This window comes from Heliconius melpomene, chromosome 12, assembly GCF_056956725.1.
Source record: "Heliconius melpomene rosina isolate 202511_hmr_F chromosome 12, ASM5695672v1, whole genome shotgun sequence".
NCBI classification, from domain to species: domain Eukaryota; kingdom Metazoa; phylum Arthropoda; class Insecta; order Lepidoptera; family Nymphalidae; genus Heliconius; species Heliconius melpomene.
This window is the reverse complement of record NC_140400.1, coordinates 8288102-8312456: the sequence shown is the minus strand read 5'-3', so window position 1 is coordinate 8312456 and position 24355 is coordinate 8288102. Positions and strand designations below refer to the sequence as shown.

At 33.0% G+C, this 24355-nt stretch overlaps 2 protein-coding genes and 1 non-coding gene across 3 annotated transcripts in view; all 3 read right to left on the bottom strand.

Annotated features, from left to right (window-relative positions):
- Positions 1 to 24355, bottom strand: part of Camta (Calmodulin-binding transcription activator) — a 144701-nt gene that overhangs the window by 103668 nt on the left and 16678 nt on the right. Inside the window, exon 3 of the mRNA XM_085194270.1 lies at positions 12880 to 12971. The gene's annotated coding sequence lies outside the window, so the exon portion shown is untranslated. The remainder of the gene's footprint in view (positions 1 to 12879; positions 12972 to 24355) is intronic.
- Efr (ER GDP-fucose transporter) lies at positions 20281 to 22022 on the bottom strand. Its single transcript, XM_085194271.1, has 2 exons — positions 21878 to 22022; positions 20281 to 21400 (listed from the first exon to the last, which is right to left on the bottom strand). The coding sequence occupies exon 2, from the start codon at positions 21391 to 21393 to the stop codon at positions 20374 to 20376; it is 1020 nt and encodes a 339-aa protein (XP_085050397.1). The 5' UTR covers positions 21394 to 21400; positions 21878 to 22022; the 3' UTR covers positions 20281 to 20373.
- Positions 21615 to 21686, bottom strand: TRNAE-CUC (transfer RNA glutamic acid (anticodon CUC)). Its single transcript has one exon. It is a non-coding gene; the product is annotated as a tRNA-Glu (tRNA).

Below are 24355 nucleotides of genomic sequence, written 5' to 3'. Positions count from 1 at the left end.
GCATAAGAGATATGTAATAACTACACAGATAGTTCACCATCTTTAATTACAAACTCAAAGTAACTTAAAGTAAATTGGAATTCAGATATTAATATCTTAATCATCGTTACATAATTAAGTTTGAGTTGGAAACTTCCTAAGTAACTGAGCACTTCTGCAGAACTCAATTTAGAACGAAACCAAGACCTGTTGTTATCTAGAGACAATAACTGTATTATAGTTATATACTGTAGTACTGCAATTGTTATATCAGAGCACTCATCTCACATTTACGCGAGAAGTAAACGGAGACGGAGTTAAAACATGTGGAATTTAATCTAACAAAATATTTTAATACATTTTATATTTTAAACATGAAAGCTCGAAGCATCGCGTGTTGAGTTTCGGAACTCAACACCGTGTAAATTCAAATTCAAATTCAAAATATTCTTTATTCAAATAAACTTATTATAAGCACTTTTGAATCGTCGAATGAACATATAAACAAAAAGCTACCACCAGAAGGCAGTTCTGCTGAGAAGAGCCGCCAAGAAACTCAACAGTTGCTCTTTTAACTCAACATAGCACTAGTTACCATTTCCCCGAGTGGGAATCGAACCCACAACCTGTCGTACTTACTCTCGCACGCTTGCACTCCTGCGTCAGGACCTTATAAACATTTTATTACCAAATACTAATATTTAGTTTGTATTTTCTATATTTCCTGTATAAAACAAAGTGCCGCGGGGCTCCACTTGCAAATTGTACTTTCGCCGCTACCAGACCGAAACAAATGCCCGGAGATCGATCAAACGGTTACCTTAACACAGTAATGGACTAGATATATTGATATTAGTATAAAATATATTTTTTTGTATAATTCAAATGCAAAACTTGAAACTGTAAACGCGATGGTACTTTATACTCAATGATTCGACAATTATGCGGGAAGTGCATAACGGAGTGTCTTTGCACTAAGTTCTCCTGTACCGTCCCTGCTATGAAGGAAAAAACAGATGTAAAAAAATGCAATAACAAAACTAAAACATGTATTACAAGAGATCAAAGGAAGGGACATACATACATACATAGATCTTATCCGCAAACAACATAACCATCCTTATGGGCTTCGCCGCTGTCGGATAAAAATATTTTCTAGTATTCTCTCTTAATTAATAGTTATCAAAAAAATACTTCACTTCGTAATTCGATGTGAAATTCATGACAATTCTGTAAAATATATAAAATAAGTAAAAATGCTAGAAAATATCATGAGTTTTTGTAGGTACAGCCATCAAATATTGAACTTTCAGTAACCCAATATTTCAGAATAAAGTATCTCATCTCAGCCCAAGTTTTCTCTGATTATTCTGCTGTCGGATAAAGGATGAAGTTAAAAAATAGATTACTTAAACATGAACCGACCGATCTAAAATTAGATAAATAATAAGATAAAAAACTAAAAAAAGACAAAAATCTTAGGCAAATACCAATTTACTTAAAGTAAAATGCAATTGCAAGTAACTCTTTCGACTTGGGAATTAAAAATATCATTTCACCGCTAAAAACCCCACTTAAATCTATTTAAATATCAAATTTAAACATTCAGAGCTGAGTTTGCGATCAGCACAAGTTTTAAAATATGAAAACGTCGGTAGAAAGTAAATATATTTTGCGAGCACTCTATTTAGAAATGCTCTATCTGCTAATAACCTGAGCCTTTTATATCAATTATGTTTTATTTTCGACTCTACCTTATTTATAAATCGGTTATTTGGTGTAACAATGACGTAATTGGGTTTTTAACCGACTTCTGTATGAAAAGGAGGTTATCAATTCGACTGTATTTTTTTTTTATGTTTGTTACCTCATAGCTTTTGACTGGGATTTTGAATTTTTTTTTGTTTGAAAGGTGAAGCTTCTCGAATGGTCCCATTTTTTTTTTGTCCATGTCTGACAATGTTATCTATGAGAAAATCACATAAGTCTTAAATTTGCATTAGGCATGTGCGCGACAACTTCAAAATTATTGAATCTTTGTATAATTATTTTTCACTTTTTAGTTCGTTGTTAGAAGTCGGTTTTTCTTTTTGTTAAAAATTTATTTATTTTAAAATAACTCATTTACGCGAGTGAGAATTGAACCCACAACTAACGTACAGTAACAGTCCCATAGCTCAAATACAGTAAACATTTTTACTAACTAATATTCTAAAATAAAAACATGACCACATCTTCCTCCACATTAGTATAATGGTCGTCATCTTCAGTTCATACTCATACGTTAATGTGTTTACCGTGTCTAAAGTGAGATAGCTCGGTTTTTGTAAAAATATTCGCGGAATATTTTAATTTTGAGACTGTACAGACGCATTAGCTCAGCATCTGACTGTTGCGAGTTCGATTCTCACTCGAAAAAATGAATTATTTATTAACGAGGTAAAGCACGATATTGAATTCTGTCAATCAACGCAGCAATGCCTCCAGAATTTGACAAAAAATGAAGAACGGAAGTGTTTCAATGGGAACGAAGCGTCTTAACACTAGGTTCCCAGGTTCCCTCTGTCAGCTGTGTCCAGCTAAAAAAAACTATCCACTTATTACAACCACTTAACATAAGAACAGCCCAATATATAATAGCGCATTTCACTTTAAAACATACTATCAGATAGCCAATAGCTATAGTTGAAAACTTTACTTGGCAAGCTTCACCGGTCGTGGCTAATAAATGTAATTCTAGTTTAAATAAATACTATTTATTTCCAACTCGTATCCCCTTTGAATGTTCAAATGAGTACCGACAAGTTTAAATTTAAAATTCTCTATGATTTTTTTTTTAAATTCCCGTTTCTAGTTTTATCTTTTATATTAAGGAAACACAAAGATTAATAGATTTTGGTCGCGTTACCTTAAATATCAACGAGAAGTACGTACTTATATAAATAGATAGAATTTTATTTTTAATTTAATGGGAAACGGACTTAAAGGAAAAACCGAGTGCCTTAAAACTAAACTAAAAGTCCCCAGGTTCCTTCTACTGACCCTACTATGTGAGAAATACCGTAAAAAATGATTTAATTTATAAAGTAGATTTTTTTTATAAAGTAGTACGAGAAGCTATCTCGCCAAATGCACGACAGGTGATTGGCGAAATTTAGTTTTAGTTACCAATTATTTCAGCATTATATAAGCATAGACAACCTAGTGTCAAGACATTTCCGTCTTTTCTCTCGTTTTGAGCGAATTCGTTTGCTTGTGCTATGCAACGGAAGTCAACGTTGCACTACGTCTAGCTAAGTAAGGGAAGAAAAATAGAAATAATTCATCCCCAAAGCGGATATCGAGCCCACCATCGCGTTTACCATCTATATCTAAAATGTTATAGATAATCTTCTATAGAATTAATGGGAATGTTTCTATATTGTGCTCTAATCCTATTTCATAAATCATTCTTGACATAATTATTCACGAAGAAATTATCTACCATGGAATCAAAAGCGCGAATTAGTCGAGTTTATTTTAATTTAAATCCTAATACAGAAATGGACTCTGCTTTGGTTTTTTTTTTTCATTTTTTAAGGATTTAGGATTATATAGAAAGAGAAAAAAAGTTGCTCTATCGTAAGAACTAAATTCTACGTTTATTTAGCTAGGCGGAGATAATATTATGAGACATTGCGTGTGGAACAACTGAACTGAACACTGTACTATGTATTGCTAAAGCCGAAAAATTAAAATAATTAAAAGGCCTTCCCGAATGGGAATCGAACCCATAGCCACTATGTTTACAATTTACACGATAACCACAATAATTAATTTAAAAACTTAGCTCATTTCTAAAATTGGACAGTAAATCATAGGACTAATGTTTTGCAGAGCTCATTTACTTAGCCCCGGATAGTAGATAATATGCACAAATCATAAACCAACTGCCGCCCGGGGAAAACCAAAATATACACAAAACAAAAATATTCTGTATTTTGTATCCCGGCTATACTAAATGTTGCAATGATGCCAAAATCTCGAATGGAGAATATTAAATATTTTCATTTCCATGCACATTTCTATTAAAATAAACTGCCACGTATTTATTTATTGCTTGAAAAATTTACATTTTTACGTAATTTTTATAAATTTAAATGATTCATATTGTTAAATTAACAATGGGTTGGGTTGACATTCAAAATATTTATTTGTGTGATAACACACCAGTATGTATAGTGTTGTTTTCTGTTAGTGCTACAGGAAAAGGACAGATTAAAAACATGTATAGACTCTTATGGGATAATTGTTTTTTTAATATCACGCTGTATAAGCAGAGTAAGAAGGGGACTTATAGATACTATTTTTAAAGAAGCTGTCACCAAATAAGAAAAGATCCAACGGCTACAATCCAAAACTACGCCTTAATCTCTTCTTTAAGTACGTTTTTTTCAGCCTACTCTTTATTCATAAATACGGCAGAAAAATCGTTATAGTAAAACACTCCGTTCTCCATTATGAACAGTGCTAGTTAAATAGTGAGTCCATTACGCAAAAAAATAAAAAAATCAACCCCCGTGTAGTAATCGAACCCATAACCTTCGTAAAAAGATATTCTAGATATAGACAAACGCTGTTCTACTGGCCTCAAAGTAGTTAGCACTATATCCTACTACAGTATACGCATAGCACTAGTTATTACGCTAACACGCACGGCTAATCTACGTCCAACGCATTTCATTAATAGCAACCGTGATTTTCAGAAGCGTGAAAGGCGAGGCGATATGATGAGATTTTTTTTAAATTAATATTGTTTTTATATTAAATGTATAATTGTATTGTTTTTTCTTTATTTTTCAATATATAATATGAGATTATACTTTTTTTGGGGTATTTTCAGCTACACTTAATTAGATTCTTCATCTAAGAGAGAGAGAGAGAGATTGGATTCTAGTTCCGAACTATACACACGTTGCCCCTATTTGTGCGCTAACTACCCTCAAGATGCCAATATCAAAGTGTAATACGTGTAACAAAAATATTACGAAAAAAGGACTCGGTATAACATGTAGCCGTTGTGAGAAGTGTGTTCATGGTACTACTACTTGTGCTAAACTCTCTGCAAAGCAATTAGCAACTCTTCGTAACGCCCCCGGACTGGAATGGAGCTGTGAAGAATGCTTGTGTAATGCCTCGCATAGATCATCTATCTCAATACAAGGCGATGATTCCGATGATGAAGAAGAAGAGGAACTTGTGTCCAGTAACAAAGCTGGATCGAAATTGATTCGCGAAATTTCCGCAGAAATGAAAAGAATAATAAAAAATGAGTTTGAAACATTAAAAAAAGAATTTGAAGTTTCGCTTAATTTTCTAAGTGATCAAATTTCAAGTATCGAGGAGTCTTTTAAAAAACATGAAAACAAAATAAAAATGCTAGAGAATAAAAATATTGAACTTCAAAACAGTAACAAACATCTTGAACTCCGCGTTGCGTCCGCGGAATTCAAACTACATGAAATAGAACAAAAGTCCCTCGGGAGTTCCTTGGAAATATCGGGATTACCAGAATCTGCACTACAAAAATCCAAAGAAGTCATAAAATCCATTGCTGTAAATTTAAAAATGGACGACGGTGACGTTAAATGCACACGTGTCGTGCAACCGCATAAAGAACGACCCGGATCGCTTATGGTGGAAATGAAGAACCAGCACATCAGGGATCAATGGTTAGCGGCAAATAAGCAGACACGGTCTACACTCGGTGACATTGTGCAAAGTGCGCCGCGTGAACTTACAAACACTCCGATATTTATTCGTGAAGCACTAACGCCCTATAATAAAATGTTATTATATAACAGTAAAAAACAGCTGAGTAATAATTTTGAATTCGTATGGTGCAGGAATGGCAAAATTTATGCAAGGAAAACAAAAGTGAGTAAAGTCCATATTATAAGATGTTTACTAGATATTGAAGCAATTTCAAAAATTGAAAAATAATTTTTCCTTGTGTAAATTTTGCTTTTTCTCATAATAAATATTAATAAGATGGATAACACAAATAACTCATCAGGAATAATAAAACTAAATAATTGTATAAATTGCAATAGCTTTATTAAAAAAATACCTAGCAGTCATATAAATCTTTTATGTATACATATAAATATTCGATCAATAGTTAAAAATTATTCAAAATTATTACAAATTCTAGACGTAACATTATATCCTATTGATATTATAATTTTAACGGAGGTAGGAGTGTCAGATGAAACTAGTAATTTATTTAACATTCCGGGATATAAAATGTACACAAAATTACGCAAAAATAAAAAAGGTGGCGGTATAATTACTTATATAAAAGATTATTTAAAGTTCACAGTTTATAACTATAATACATATTTGTTCGAGTCACTAGTAGGCATGATTAAAACTCCTTGTAACCAAGCTGTCACCATATGTGCTATTTATAGACCTCCCTCATATAATAAGCAACTTTTTGTATCTGAACTTTCACTACTTTTAAAAAATGTACCTACGTCATTAAATATTGTAATAGCAGGGGATATGAACCTTGACTTATAAATATCATCAAGTATAAGAGATAATTATCTTGATCTGATGGCGGAGAACGGACTGTTTTGTGGTATTACAGAATATACGCGTATTGAAAAGAGATTAGAAACGATTACGAAATCGTGTATAGATCACATATTTGTAAGGTCGCGCGGGATCAGTCCGTTCACCGCTGCAGTCGACACTGTACTAGCGGACCATAGGCTTACCGTCGTTGCACTTTGCAACGTCTATGAATCACCGGTTAATAATTGTCAATTTAACAAACAAATGAATGTTTACGACTCTGTAATATTAAGAAAGGAACTATGTAATGCAAACTGGGAGCGCGTTGATGATTTAGGCACACCACTGGAAATATATACATATATTAAAGATTTATTTCAATCCGCATACTCGAAAGCTAGAAAAACTATTTGTAAAACTAAAAATAACTTACGCGTTGCACCCTGGATTAATAAAAACATTATTAATCTGTCTAAAAAAAGAGATAAGTTATTTAACAGGTGGAGACGTAATCCGTATAATGCTTACCTAAGACTACAATATAATAAGACGAGGAATAAAGTTCATAAAGTTATTGAATACTATAGAAATTTATATTATAAAAACAAAATAAATATGAATTATGGGAATACTAAAAAACTGTGGAATATACTAAATAAAACCTCGGGCAGAATATGCAAGTCAATTGACGAAGTAGTGTTGTCGGCATTTAATTGTACTAATTTGTCACCGAAAAAGATTGCGCAAATCTTCGCAGTAGGTTTTTCAGATGCCGTTAAAAAAATTATCCCAAATTGTAAATTAAAATTACTAGATAGTACAATAGATAATAATCATTCATCCATTTGTAGCATAAAATTTAAAAAAGCATCTGAAAATGACGTGTTAAAATTAATTAAAAATTTAAATGCTAATAAAGCCCCAGGTATTGATAGTATAAGAGGGTTTGAAGTTAAAGCATTGACGAAAAAAATCTGTAAACCTTTGGCCAAACTTATTAATACTAGCGTTGAAATGGGCACCTACCCGGATGATTTAAAAGCTGGTTGTGTGAGACCTGTCTATAAAAAAGGAAAACAAGATGATGTCAGCAATTATAGACCGATCACGGTAACTTCTGTGTTAAATAAAATTACTGAAAAATTTATAAGTAATCAAATTCATTCTTTTTACGGAAAAAATGATATACTGAACAATACACAGTATGGTTTTCGACCAGGTAAAAATACGACAATGTTATTGTCAACATTTACGGACCAAGTAAATACGTGGTTGGATCAGAAACTACATGTTTTGGCGCTGTTTATTGACTTTTCCCGTGCTTTTGACACATTAAATCACAAAATACTTGCACGAAGATTAGAAAACACCGGAATACGGGGTCCATTGTTTAAATGGTGTGAAAATTACCTTAGAGATAGGAATTATTGCGTAAAAATAGGCGACAGTTTTAGCACTAGCATAAAAGTCTCGGAGGGCACGGCTCAAGGCTCTGTATTGGGGCCTTTACACTTTATAGCTTATATAAATAATATGAGTAAATTTTTTAACAATTGTATAACTTATCAATATGCTGACGATACTTGTTTGCTTGTAGCTGCTAAAGACGTGAATGAAGGAATAACATTATTACAGGAAGATTTCGATATGTTAAACAAATGGTGTCATGATAGTCATTTAGTATTAAATCCGCAAAAAACTAAATTGATACATATTCATTCTCCAAATCTCAAAGCAGGTAGAGATATGAATTGTAGTCTTATAGCTCACACTCACTGCTGCTTGCACAACCCCAGTAGCCACTGTGGCTGTCCTTCAATTGAAGTAGCACTATCCCATAAATATTTAGGATTAACTATTGATCACAACTTCAACTGGCATAAGCATATTAATTATGTATGTGATAAGCTAAGATCATTTTTGGCAAATATTTTTATTGTCAAGAATAGATTAACGTATAAGACTAAGATGATGCTTTATAACGCATTAGCTGACTCAATTATGTCATATGGACTTAGTAGTTACGGCAGAACGAACAAAACATACTTGAGTTACATATACCGGCTGCAGGTTAGAATATTGAAGAACATCGTCCCTTTAAAAATTAAATTGCAAGCGGCATCTGATGAAAACCTTCTCTTTAAATACTGCCAAGTTATTCCCCTTTATGATAAAATTAATTTTACAATATTAAAAGAAAATTATTTCGACTTGCAGTTTCAAAATAAAATCTCTCATAAAATTGCAACACGTAATATCACACAAAACAGATTAGTTTCACTATCAGCTAGTAACAAATACGGACAGCGCACCCGGGCATACATGGTTCCTAACTTAATAAATAATTTAGACCCTAGAATAAGAAGTATAATTACTGAGAGGAGCTTAAATCAATTATTAAAAAAATATTATTTAAATCTATAATTTAGACGAGTTTTGGTACTCGAGACAAACCTTCGTGGTTTTTTGTAGTGCCTTCATCAATGTAAATATATAGTTGTATGGATATTTGATAGAAATAAATAAAAAAAAAAAAAAAAAACCATCTAAGTGAGAAAGAAAATTAGGTTTTGGTTTTATTTAGTTTAAGTATACAAATTATAACATTAAGATCTTAAATATAGATAGACTAATACTATAAAGCTGATGAGTTTATTTGGTTAACCACGTTAATCCCCGAAACTACAATATTTTTAACTTCACACTGTATCCCGCAGATAGCAGAGTAGTCAAAGGGGACCTGGGAATCTAGTGTTAAGATATATACATTAAGGCAATTCGACCGAGTGAAGAAATGAAAATATTAAATATTACTTTCCCTTGACTGGGAATCGATCCCACACCCATCGCGACACGCACTGAGTTGCACGCTAATAACCCTGCGCTACAATGACCTCTCGGCCTCTCGGAGTTTAACCACGCAAACAAATCCGCGGCTTGGAAGGCGTTATAACATAATCATAAAATATTATAAACTACTAAGAAAGTACTATAAGGGTGATATAAAGGAACATTATATAAATTAATAAAACGGAAACATTTTAGGCCTCGGTTTTTAGGTTCCCTAAAACAATAGAATGTTAATAACAGTGGCATATATACCAAATTGATGATGTGGCTGAACTGTATCACGTTATTAATGACCGAGGTTACCTATTTTTCTATACGCAAAGTAGATATAGCAGAACTAAAGTAAGTAAATTGAGATATTTCATTTTTTTAAATACTGACCGCTGATGCAGCGCAGATTTGAACCTGGCTCTCTTGAAAATCGCCCAAGTATGGCTTTGTGGTTGGAGCCTTAGATAGTTTCCAAGAGACACGGGCTCAAATCCCTCTACTTTCAAATCTCTATATGTAATGTTTAAAAAGATTTTTCTTAACTAAGTGTAGAAAAACATTATAAAATGTCAAAGATATACAATTTATATAAAGTTTACAAGAATGGCCCTAAAAGTATATTATCATCTTTTCATCTATCCATTGCAAGAATCGCTTAAAATCTGCAAGATAACCCAACAATGGCCCGCAATTGTATGAAACGAGAAATAGAGAAAAATATTTGTTTTCCACATCAAAGCGATGTCAACTAGAATACCACTGAATAACGAATGATAGTAAATACGCTCGTAAATTTTAGCCCGACAGCCTCTCAAAGAAGTGCATTTATTAAAGTAATCGAAGCGAATAAAAATAATGTAATTTTGATAGTGAAGAAACTTGTTGTTTATTTCTAAATATTCGTTTTTCGCTTATTCAGTAGGATAGTAGGGATTTTTATGTCTATTTTTGTACATACTTCACCTAATTTTTTTAAGTAAATAAGCGAAGATTCACTTCTTCCTACTTTTACTTTTCTATCTTAAATATAAAGATTTCCCAAAGTGGGATTTGAATACCCCGTGGGCAATCGGATACGTTATATTTGAGGAAGACGACAATTCAGCAATTATAATTATGCCCTAGGTAAAAGAGAACTATAACATCCTTATTCTCATCTTACGATGGAATCCGAATAAATTATTATTTTAATAAAACATTAAGAAAATAATTTTTGATGGTGAAGAAACTTCCCCAAATTTCCCATTAAAGTGAGAACGGATGTGTCATTGTTTTAACACTAGGTTCCCAGTTTTCCTGCTTCGTGCGGGATATAGCGTGAGTAAAAAAAAGAGAATAAAAACAAAAGCTAGCACAGTAAGCACCGACTTTCTCTAACACAAAGATAAGCTAATATACATTAGCAATAAGGTAAGGCATTACAACTAGTCCAAAGAAACGTCTAGTCTTAATGAACATGCTGAGATCGACAGGATATAAAGTTAGAATTAGAATTAGGATTAGTTTATGTACTAACAACTTGAACCACAACACCAAAATAAAAGTAACTCCTAACGTTGCTTATTTCAGCTCTATTTTTATTATCAAAATAAAAATAGTAGTTAATTCTTTGATTTTTATCTTTATAAAAGTAATTTTCGAAAAGCTAACACTTATCCCCATATTATCATCATAAAGATTCATGACAAGATCTTCTGCTAAGCACTAACTACGTAAACTACATTCGATTTTCTCAGTTTTGAACTGTTTACATTAACTCAACACGAAATTTTATATCTCTTACATAATTTACATAACTCATTTGGCTGAATAAACTATAAGATTAATCTAGGTTTCTAGGGATCAGGTCTTAGTACGGACCGCTACTTAATAAGCGACTTGGCTATTTCAGGGTAAGCCCAAAATCCTTACAGATTGCTTGCAGCATAATGCTATGGGTAATGCAGTGATGTTTACTGCTCACTTTCCACTAATCTACTAGAGTTATCAGCTTATCAATGGATATTGTATGTCCATCCAGTTAGTTGGTAAAAACTAAACAACAGAATAAAAACGTATATTTCAAGAGGAGGAGGAGGAGGTTTCCAAGAGACGCTGGTTCAAGTCTCGCTATGCCCAAATTTTTATACGTTTATAAATATTACATTTGAAATAATTTATGATAAAGTAAAGCTTATTAGAAATATCGATATTTTCCATTTTACGTTTTAAAGTTCACTCAAGCAGAGTTAGAAACAACGCCTAGTTCAAATATAAAACAAATTTATTATAAGATAATAAAGTCTTAGTATCTTAATATTTACACATTCTTTAATAAACCACAAAATAATAAGATATTTTCAAAAGGAATACTTCGAAAACATCGTCCGAACCAACTAACCGTAAATCTTGTAGACCGAGTGGGTACGATGTAGCCTTAGGGCTCAAAAGCCAGCCCTGTTATATTTTATTTATTAAAATAATTTCTGATTTCAAATTCTTATACCGTAATGGAAAGATGAAAGAATGAAGATAAAATGTAAGGGTAAAAAGTTATCGTTGTTTTCTTAGCCACGTGTTTTTCTTGTAATTCATCTTGTTCATTAAGACGAAGTAATGTAAGTATTGTTCATGTCGAAAATTCCAATATTAATTTGATATACTCGTAAAAAGTTTTTCTTTAGATTTAGGATTTGTTGAAAAACTAGGTAATTAATACAAATAATAACATGCATTTGTCTAAAGATCTTTTGTTTGCTTTTACACCCTAGCTAATAAGAGGTTCCATATACCTCCTGACGTCTAAGAATGAAGAAGAAGAGAGAATCCAGGCTACGTGCATTACCATGGAATCTCAAACCGATCTAAAATCTGTATTTTTCCACCATTTTAAAAACCAATCTAAATCAAGTACCACACGAGTAGATCCACACAAATATTAAACATAAATAATATTCGGTACGCTAAGTAGCGCCCAACTCCGAGATATGGGACACTCTAGGTCCTGAATAATGCATGAACAAACCGCGATTTATACCACAGCGCACCGGTGAATTGTGACGCCGGCAAAATTAATGATAATGAAATGTTGGCATTTATACCCACTCGTACGTAAAGTATAAACTAACACGTCATACACGTTTGGTGGAATTCCATAAATGTGGTGGAAAGTAACCGGCCTTCATGTATATATATGTTGGACATATTATTTATATTCGCGTTACTTTTCTTGATATATCTTTGAAGTAATGTAGTGGCAGAGGATATTCTGTGTGAAGCCAAAGCTTTACGCTTATTCTTACTGTTGCTTAGCTGTATTGGTATAGCCTTCCTTTTTGAAAAATCTTAATTTTAATATTATTTAAGGAAAAAGATCTGAAATTAATTCGACCTTACTAATAAATCATATAAATGATATCAGGAAAGTATTCCGAAAACTGTTTTTCGTTATTGATGAAATAAATTATAAATCGTTATAGAGTATGGTAAATTTGGTGATGTGTCTTAAACTATCCTGACCTCATTGGTGTTCCATCGATGTCTTTGGGCGGCGAAGTGCTCGGCCCGAGGAAGACTTTCCAAATTTTCTGGTAGTTTGATAGGTTCGCCATCTGTGAAAAAAAAATGTTTTAAGTATATATATATTGATATACAAGTACATACCAAAAAAAAGTATACAATGAAATTAAAGCGCATGAGAAAATAAAATGGCTGTTTTTTTTAGATTTATGCGAACACGGAAACATGGAAAGTTGGTGTTAAGACAACTCCGTTCCCCACTTTCAGCCGAATTCTCGAGGAAATGCGTATTGAGTGACGAATCGGAATGCTGTGCTTTGCGAGGAAATAAAAATATTAAATTTGTCATTCCCCCAATCCCCGTGGTATCAAACCCACAACCCCCGTGTTTAGAGATGAATGCTTGTGCCCCTGCACCACGACTCTAGATACCTCTACGACTCTAAGATATAAGTTTTGCTGTCTTCCTCAATGTCGAGAAGATCGAGTAAAATTACAAATTTTGACAAATTACAATTAAAAAATCGGGCATTTCTTACTATATTTCCTAATATCGTAATTATATGTACAAGGTGCACATAAGAATAATTAGTTTCGGCACTTGCTACTGTAGTTTCATGTAATGTACTGTACACATTACATGAAATGTTCTTTGAAAATATTTCATACATGACAAATAATTTATTTAAGAGTCTAAGAGTTAACAACTTTAAGTTTGAGTTTGAGTGAAATAAACTTACTAACTCTGGTACAAAATTTGTATTTTTAAGAACACACTTCCACGCGTACACCCAATGGCACATAGGACGCAATGCCATATTCTGTTCTCATCAGCATTCCAACAACTTATTCTTTAACAAGATGATATAAACGCAAATAGAACCCAATACTACCTCAAGCACATAAGCAGCGATACGGTGGCGATTTTTTGTTATTTATGAAATAACTGTATATTACTAAGCTAAACGAACTCCGAACAAATATAAATCTAAATCTAATCTTCACAGTTAACCAATTATTATTATACCGAATATAAACTGCCAAAACATTCTCAAACAAAAAGCGAAGAAAAAGTAAAATAAAGAAGAACTCCGCCATATTATCCGATCTGTGAAAGTAAAACATTCATTTCATCTGAATCCTTTTTTTATGTCCTCTTAAAAAGATTTTACTATACGAACGTGTTCAATTCCACTTTAGGTAGATACATGGTCAACAGTCCATAAATTATGCAAGCAAGGCGGGAGCAAAACCACATAGTAAATATACTGAGTTTATTTTCAAAAAAAAATTCTATTCGGGAATTAGATTAAGAAAAGAGAAAAAAGATAAAAATGTGCCGTACACGTTATCCACTAGCCACGATTGGGCAAAATTAGTGGGTGCTCAAGCAAAAGCTTAAGTTGCGAAATTTCTTTCCTCCTATGCTCCGGTGGAATCTATTTAACGTTTCTAAATATAGAAGTAGGGGAATACCGCCTTAAGCCTTTGGCTATAAAGGCTAGACTCATCTTGGACGAGAGCATCCAAATTGGCAACTCCGTATACCGGACGGCGACGGAATTTCAACAAGTTGGACCGTTGTTGGGAATTGCATTTATAAGTTGAACAGTCAGCTTAACCTTATTCCGATTGGCGTAAGGTTTATTTTTGTATGTTTCTCTGTAATTTTTAGTATGCTCAAGCCTCTACGCCGGCAGTGCAGACATTCTTGACGAATGTTGCCAAAAACCGGGCAGTTTTCACCTCGTTCCTGCTAGCTTTATTGTTTTACCGGTGCCTTGACAAATCCTGCGTTAATATGAAAGCGAAGGCCAAAAATTCCTTTTTTCTTTCTTTCAATATGGTTAAACTCAATTCTAAGCAAGTAAACACTCGTCGGTTAAATCAGTAAATATAGCACCGTAAATATAAAGAACCTAATGTTATTTCTGTTCTCCACTTTCGGTTTCTTTACTTATTACTTACATACATTTTATGAATATTGTTAACCCTCACCAAGCATATAAAAAAATAATGATAATGACATCTCCAAATGAACAAACAAGAGCAAACTCCGCAAGCGAAGAAAACTTCGCTTCAACTAGCCCAACTGCCCTGCATGTAACCAAGTAGAAATATGGAAACACTCAGTTCCCCACGCACCATTCAATTTTCATGATACTTCATGTTGAGAGGCATTTCCTGAGCGAGGAAATCAAAATATTTAATTTTACAAAATGGCGATCCCATTTTGTGAAATTAAATATCCCAGGAATCGAGGAATTAGAAATAAAAGGTTTATGGTTGTACCGTCGCGTTTTTCACGTGTGTCCAGTCCGTTCGACGGCCGCAAGCCGAGGTTGGAGTCCTGCAGGGGATGCCCTCACCACCGTTGGCATCCTCTCATGCAGCCAGGTAGTGCTTGCTAATATTTCAGGGACAGACTACCCTCTTCCCTACCCACCCGAAGTCGCTGTAAAAGCCAGTAGGGCTAACAGCCCTTTTTTTTTTTTTTTTTTTCGTGAGGAAATCCTTTTACGGATACCGGCCCGAGTGGGGACTCGAGCGGGTTATGTGGGACTCGCGGACTTGGCAGATGTAGGCCGTCCGCATACCCACTAAAACCTCACGGTGCTCCTCCTCGACCGCCACTGGCCGCGAGACGCGGGGACTAGAATCGTCCACGAATCGCGGCGGAGGGCTAACAGCCCTACTTTAACCTCAAGTTCTAAAAAATAAAACCCTTTGCATTTTAGACAACGTGCCGCTGCGCCACGACGGCCTCCAGAAGCTCTAATTAGATTAAATCTTGCATTTGCTAATTTCCGTTTTCAGTTGTTAATGTATTACGCATGTACGTCTTGTTACAATTCAACAACGCCTTAGGTAAGTGATTAAGACCTATCTTCATAATTATCTGTTTACATACTTATATGAGCATACGAGTATAACAGTTTGTGTAGTGGGCCACGGAAGCGTTTTAATGAGATCGGAGTGCCTTAATACTAGACTCTCAAATTTCTCTTGTCTACGAATTCTGGGGGCATTGCGTGTTGAGTGGTGGATCTCAACGCCGCTGCAAATTTCAAAAATTAAAATATTCATTATTTTTTTCCCCCAGTGGGAGTCAAGTCAACAAGCTGTCGTGTTTACAGCTGCTCTCTGGTGCTCCTGGTGCTCCAATTACATAACATAATTATGTAATTATTTACTATTATTTATTATCTTATCTATTTCTTAATTCAATAGCACAATTTTATTCTTTTTTCCTAATAAATTTTATGCTAAACTGACAGTCAGCCCTTCATAATTATTTGAAATCAATACATTTGACCGACGCTCAGCGAGAAGGGTGGAAAGAGGTAAAAAAGGTTAAAAAAAACAAGGGTTGAAAATTGACGAGCGTTCCGTGAGGGCGTATGAGGACCCTGACTTTTATGTACTACGTTGATATTAAATTAAATTTAGTTATCTTATAGTATAATAAGTAAGTTTTAAATATTATAGTGACAAAACAAAAAACTATGCGAAATTTTCGGATAGCGCAGTATTTTTTTTTTGCTTCAAGCTGTATCGCACATATAGTAGGGTAGATGCGGTGACCCTAGTGTTCCAACACTACATTTCCTAATTTTTTATCCATTTTTTAGATATTGCGTGTTAAGGGGCGGAATTCAATGCCCCGAGTGGAAATCGACGCCACGACCTTTGAATTTAAATTCAAAGGAACATATACGTACCCATATATAATTAAATATTCTCGGTTATACCACTTTCCTTAAGCATCGAAGGCTTGTTAGGTATACCCAGGGCGCGAAATAGTAAGAAAAAAAAAATTATACACGCCTAATGACTCGCCGCTAACGAACAGGCCTGTGACCCGGCATTGTTCGCCGATTTCAAGTGGGAATCTTCTTTCTTTTATATAACTCGACGAGTTCACGTTTTGTTCTAATAGTCTCGATTCTTAATAAGAATGTGCATGAAAAATTAGTTCGGATATAGAATTATAGAATTTCAAAATTCAGATTCAGATTTTCATATTGAGAGTGAACGAACTCTACGCCACGCTTTGCCTCAGCACCAGAATGAAGTAATGAAAATATAAATTTTAATATATATTACATTTTCTCGAGTGGGCATGGAACCCGTAACCTGCCGAGTTTACAAGCGCACTCTGGTGGAACTGCGCCACGACTGGTACGTCTAAAAAATCTGAAAGGGGTCACTAAGATGGTTGTAACTTTTGAACTATAGGTCAGAATATTATGAAATTTTATAACATATACCTACTCAAAATTAATATTTTATCAAAATTAATTTTTTACAAAAATATTATAATTAATATTTAAAAAAAAAAATTGCATCGGCCGAGGACCTTTTAAGTGAAACATTATTAATATTTCTGATCCAAAATGTACCTAGTGTCAAAACACTTCATTTCCCAATTTCCACCCAATTTTTGAGACATTGCGTGTTAAGTGGAGGAACGTAACGCCACATTTTATATTGTTAGCAGAGCGAGGAAATGAAAACAATTCTTTCCTCGATTGGTAATCGAATCCACAACCCTCGCGTTTTCAGTCGCAACTGCAGCACTACAGCCTCAAAAAAAAGTCTAATAACACTTTAAAATATTATATTAAAACACTCTCAATCCTTACTCCCAAAGCGTTGGTAGCTCGAGTGCCATACAGTATTCACCTATGTTTTTACTTTTAGTACCTAGGTTTCTAAAATTTACTGCTCTTTTCAGATATTTTGGCGCCGTAAATGTTTTATGTTTTGACCATTTTTTAGTGTTTTTTCTATTTTTGTGTAGAAATAGCTGTGGTTATCTGAATCTCATTGTTTTGTTGGTTGGTATCCCTATAATATATTGTATACTGAATTTAGTTGGGTCGTATTTCTAGAAATGCTGCTTTCGCACAAATTTCTGTTTCTTTTGTCTTCCTCGTATTTCACAGATTTTATAAAGTAAGTAGATCTTATTTATATTTACTTCTGGTTTACCTGTACAAAGGTACATGGAATATAGTGTTAAGACATTTAATTCTGTACTTTCCGCCTGTTTTTTTTTTAAAAAGAATTTCATTCAGAAGGTATTGAAACTTAAAATGTTTAAACTAAAAATGTTTTAACCATAATATATAGAAGGATAGGCAGAGGGAAGTTCCCTTCCCGATCAATTTTCAAAAATTTTCTTTTTAATTGGAGGTACTCAACGTTAAGCCTTACATTGTTAGCAACGTGTGGAAATGAAAATTATTCATGCTTCTAAGCGGGAATGGAACCCAAAACCGTTCAGACGTCAAGACGTTATGCCGCTACGCAACGACGCCGTTTAATATAATAGGTAATATTATTCCAAATACAAATTTTACAAGGCTATATATATTAAATAACCATAAATAAGTAAAATAAGGCAAAATTTCTAATCGACGAAAACACTTATTTTCTAGGCCAAACTATTTGTGAGCGTGTATAGATTAGGCTCTTTTCCATTAAAAAAAAAGCTAATTCTGCGAACAACAACAAAATAAAATCAATACAACAGAGACCGTCGTGGCGCTGGGCAAAAGCGTGTGACTGTAGACGTGACGTTTGTGGGTTCGATTCTTATTCGAGAAAACTAAAATAAATTTAATTAATTAGTTAAATTTGGACAAAGTGGCGCAGCGGCACAGCGTTTGCCTGTACACGCGACGATTTTGAGTTCTATTACCAGGTGGGGGGAATGAAATGGAGGGAAAATTATCTTATTCTAAATGTAGCAAAATTAGAATGACAGAAAATAAAAGAAGATGGGGAAAAGGTTTAATAAGAATATGTAAAACTAATTTAATTTATAACTTAAATTTTCTTTTATTTGTTCATTCTTACTTCTTGCCTTTCAAATCTGTAAGGACCCTATTTTTTACGTACGTTTTGTACGCAGCAAATCTTATTCAAAATCCAGAAAAAACTATAATAAATAATGGTAAATTGCTGTAAATGATTAGAAAAATATGAAAATATAAGTAGATAAAATTGAAATAAACCAATTTTTATACTAAATTAAAGAAAGTCGTATTTCGCTTCGAAAGTCGCTTAAGAATTAAGTTCCCCACAGCAGGAACGAATTATTTTCATTTTCCCGGCAAAAGAAAGTACAGCACTTAAAACCGAAAACAGTTTCAAACATAAGTTCCCATCTTGCATCTTGCCATATGCTGCATAAAGCGTGAAGGCAAAAAAAATGAAATATATAATATTATTAAAAATAAAGGTATAGTTAAAACACAGAATAAAATTGTTATTGATTTATTTATCAAGCAGTTATTTTAAACAAATACTTTTAAAGTATCATAAGTCATAACAGTGTCATTAAAAAATTATATATGTCACACATATCAAATTAACACAAGCTTAAATGCAATAATACATATATAATAAATGAAAATTAATTACTAAATAATCATCACAATACAAAAAATAATCATTAAAACCACATTATTGACTCAAATATAATCACTAGGTTGTGTAAAAAAAATTACAATTATATGACAACAAATATAAACCCAAAAACTAAATAAATATATTCACATAATAAAAAAAAATCTTCTTAAAATTAATTAATAAGAATTTGTTTCAGACAAAAAATAATTATTTATCAAAGTCAAGTATGCTTATCTAGAGTGCCTACTAGGCCAAGGAATTATAAAAAATATATAAAACAAAATATATAACTAGTATAGCATTAGAATAATTGCTTGTTGATTTGTACCATTACTGTATTATAATTTAATTAGAAGTGTAGGATTCTAGAAATATTAATATGCCTACTCAGTGAGAGTATGGATTAAATGGAACCCACAACCAACATACATTTATTAGTTCCTATTATATATTTACTTATACATTTAAATACAATAAGTTTATTATTATGCAGAACATACAGGGTGGAAGAGGCAGCGCTTCTTTTATTGAAACTGCATATAGGGTAATATATTTCAAACCCACACCTAAGAAATTAATCAAGGTACCTCAACAGTTTGGACGTAGAATTTTTTTTTAATTTCACGATTTTTATCCATACCTGTATTTCGTGTGACGTTTCCGATTTGACAGATAAGTGTGTGCGTGCCTATGTTATACTTTACAAATGGCGTTTTATTTTAAAACGATAATTTTATTATTTATTTTGTTTGAAAAAATAACTTTTTTATTTTTGGGAGTTCTTTTTTTTCCGAATTATATTAGGCTTTTATAGAGTAGTTAAAACTGTGGTTTCATTTAAAGTGGTGCTGACAATTCCACCCTGTATAATGTAATTTTTTTTAAAATATATAATTTTCATAAACAAAAACTGTTTAATTTGTCAATAACATTAGTAAATCTCCAAATTGAGCTCCAAGACGACATGTTACCTCCGTTATCATTTGTTATCTTTAATTTTAATCACTACCAAGTTCCATCACTATTATTAATTCTTAGTCATTTATATGACACAATAAATAAAATAATCACAAATTACTGTTTCTTCTTTTTATCTTTCTTTTGCGTAGGAATGAATATGTAAACACATTTCTGAAGAAGCTCAGTAAATATCATTGTACCAATAAAAACCAGCAATGTACCAATCCAATGGCCAGTGGTAAAAGGATTTCTAAAATACAAAATCGAGAAAAGTAAGGATACAAATTTCCTTAAAGTTACAGTTAAAGTAACGATTAGAGAAGCACACTCCGTAGTCAAAACATAGACAGCACTGATACACAAACCTTGGGTCATCACATATAAAATTAAATATAGGACTTGTTTGGGAAGAGCGATTCCCATAAACTCAACTATTGGGGTATCCAGGGCTAATTTAACATGACTTATTAGATTTGGAGCAGTGGGCAACCAGAAGACTAAGGGTAGCAAATGTGTATAATACAAAGCCTCCCATGGATGTTTTCCATATTTGGAATACAAAGACTCTTGAAAAATACCCATTCTTGCTGACACAAACAATGCAAATGTCAAAATAGCAATACCTAAACACCACCACAACCAATCAATAAACTTCAATTTCTCTTCTTCAGCTGCATCTTCATGAGTCTCTCTAGGAGCTTTAACATCACCACTAGATTGTATAGTACATATTGCTATTCCAGCTGAAATCATGAAAATAGCTAAATACTTTAGCATAGGATATTGTTTCTTTAATATCCAAACACCCATTGCCATATTGGCCATAAGGGATCCAGCTCTAAATATCATATGTAGAGGCATTGATATATTAAAATCAAAGGCATAATTGTTAGCAACACTACTTGTCCAGAAGAAACCTACAAGTACAAGATACTGTTTGAAAGGGATCTGTCTTTTTGCTGTACCAAATTTGCCGACTGCACAAAAACCAATACTGGCAATGAATAAGAATTGCAAGAATGTGGCCAAGTTTCCAGCTCCTGGGTCTTCTTTGACTACTAACTCTAAGAATACTACATTAGAGCAACATCCTACAAAGACCATGCCAATGGCCAAAGCTGCTTTTATATTCATTTTGGTTCTGAAATAAAAGATAATATCATGTAATGATACTGCTTGTTAAATAATAAAATATTGTTACATTAAAAGCATTAGACAATAAATAATGGTTAAAAAAGACTTAAACAATAAATAATGGTTAAAAATATTATTTACAACTAATTAAAATATGATAATGTCATCTCTAATAATAATAGAACATATAAAAAAATACAAAAACAAGAAACAAAAATTTATTCCGATACCGGGAATCGAACCCGAGCCTCCTGGGTGAGAGCCAGGTATCCTAGCCACTAGACCATATCTGACATATTGACAATTACATATTTTATTAAATAGAAATTCACTGAAAACTCCTCATAAGCAACAGAACGTCTATTAAATATTAAATAACCGTTCACAGAACAATTACCGCGAAGGTTATTTTGTTACTCAAAAAAAAATAACTAAACCAACATTACGATAACTCAATATAATAATAAAATACCACTATACTTACATTTCAAACACTAATTCACAATAAAGTATAATAAAAAGCAATAATTATGTTATTGCATTCTTATTGACATGTACACGTTTGACAGATACCGAGTGACGTCTGTGTGTTAGAACCGCGGCCTTCGTTCTACGCATGCGCAGACGGCTTCATGGATAAAGCAGTTCGTGTAGTTCCGATTTCACGACAACAGATGGCCATGTTTCTTTTATTTATCTAATATCTATAGATACTTTTTTAAAATTGTGAAGCCGAAGAGTTTATTTGGCTGAACGCTCTAATATCAGGAACTATTAATTTGAACTGAAAAAAATCATTTTATATTGGATAGTACATTTATCCAGCATTTATCTTGGATATAGGTAAACATGACATATAGATTAGATTTTTGAACAATTATAATTATTTTTTAATTTTTAAAGCTTCACGTTTGTTCATAGCAGGGTAAGTAGAGAGAGCCGAGTGTATTGCTTGTTAAGTTGCGGAATTCAACGCCGCGCTTTGCCTCAATAATTAATTTCTTCGAGAGGTAATCGAACCCACCATCTGTCATGCTTTTAGTCGCACGCTTGTACTCCTATGCCTCGACAGGCCTCAATATGTACCTATAGATATTCTCGTAGATTAAAATGATCAATATTTATAAAAAAAACATGTTTATGAAGTCATATTTAATTAAAGATAACCTACAATTACTGATAACTTTTAAAATAGTACCTATTTCAATGTAGTAAACTTTATTTTTAGGCATGTCGTTATGTTGTGAAATACTTAGATAGTGAGAATTTTGTCATTATTCTCGTAGTGGGTGTAGAATATGCTAGATGTGTAGAAGGAACCTAATTCCCACTTACCGCTCCATTTCCTTGGTTGAGAAATATAGCGTTTTGAATGGCGGAACCCAACGCCGCGCTTTGTCATCTCAGAGCGGGATTGTCATAATTTAAATATAATAAATCACTGATTGCTATCAACCTTACAACCATTGGATTTACAGTCCCTTTTCTACCCTACTAGGCCACAATTGACACATAATAACTATTATCTATCCTCAAAAATTTAAAACTACGACTACCAAAATATAATTGACATTCCAAATACAGATCTTATATAAAAAGCTTATACTTTTTTTATAACATGACAGGATAAACCTATTTAGACCTAAGGGACGATCGTTTCGTTCGACTTCGAACAAACTTTGTATCGCTATTATTATGATAATGATATATCAATATATCTGTTTCTATCGTCTTTATGTGGGACACAGGTTCGATGCTTAATAAATTTATATTTTCTGAATATAGGCTTTTTGTATAGACTCTTATTATATATTTCGGTTTAGATATTTGGGCTTTTTTGTTTTACGTGTCTGTACTAGAAATTGGTTGTGGGATTTTTGTTTACACATCATTCCTATATATGTAGCGCAGTTGTGAAGAATATTGTGATAATAGTTACATTTTTAGAAAATATATAAATTTTACGTAGTGGATTCGAATCCGCGCCTCTAGGACGATTCTTAAGAAGCATGAGTTCACGTCCCATTCAAGTTTTATATAACTTTCGTCACTAATTAACAGACAGACAATAGTATTAAATTTAAAACGTTAATAAATATGACTTGTAGGAAAGTAAGGGAGTATAGGGCAGCACTAAGAAAAGATTTCCTGAAATTCCTACAGCAATGGGAAAAAACGATATTTTCCATTTTACCTCTTAAAGTCCACGAGCAAGGTTGCAAGAAGCAACTGGTTTAAAATATATACAAGCAAATCGATGGAAAGCGACTATATTTTATTCTATCTAAAGATTTCATAGATGACTGTGTGTGCAGTACTATTTTTAGTATTTCCAACTGTGGAACGACTATCGCTTTAATGCCTTTCAGGTGTTATTTTTAAAGGTTTTCCAAAATCATGCTCGGGGCCTTTTGGTTTGATATTTCACTGTTACCGCAAATTACTAGGAAAAAGAGCTATTTTTAGTCTTTCAACTATGAAATTTAAGTCTTTTTCAATATCTATTGTTTTTGGCAGCGTGGAGTGGTTAAGTTTTGACTTTTGAAGGTTTGTATTTCATGAAAGGGTATTTAATACAATACAATTATTGTTTCAAGAAGGTATTAATAACATGAACGTTACGTTGAAGGAAAACCGTAATTGACTTGTAAGTACTGGGGAATTAATATTAAGTTAGAATTTGGAACTTTTTAAATTTTAGTCTGTCTAACCTACTGTAAGCGGGTTAAAGCGTGAAGATATTTTTTTTAACTTAATGAGTAAAAAATCTCCGTGAATAATGAGGCATTGTGCCCTAGGCGATATAGCCTAATTGAAACATTATAATATAGTACATAAGAGTATTCCACAAAAATCAAGCTACAGCCAATACGCTGGAACTTGGTATATAGCTTTCGAGGAGTGTAGGAGACCACTAAGAGAAGATTACTCAATACTCTTACGGGAATAGGAGAGAACGAGA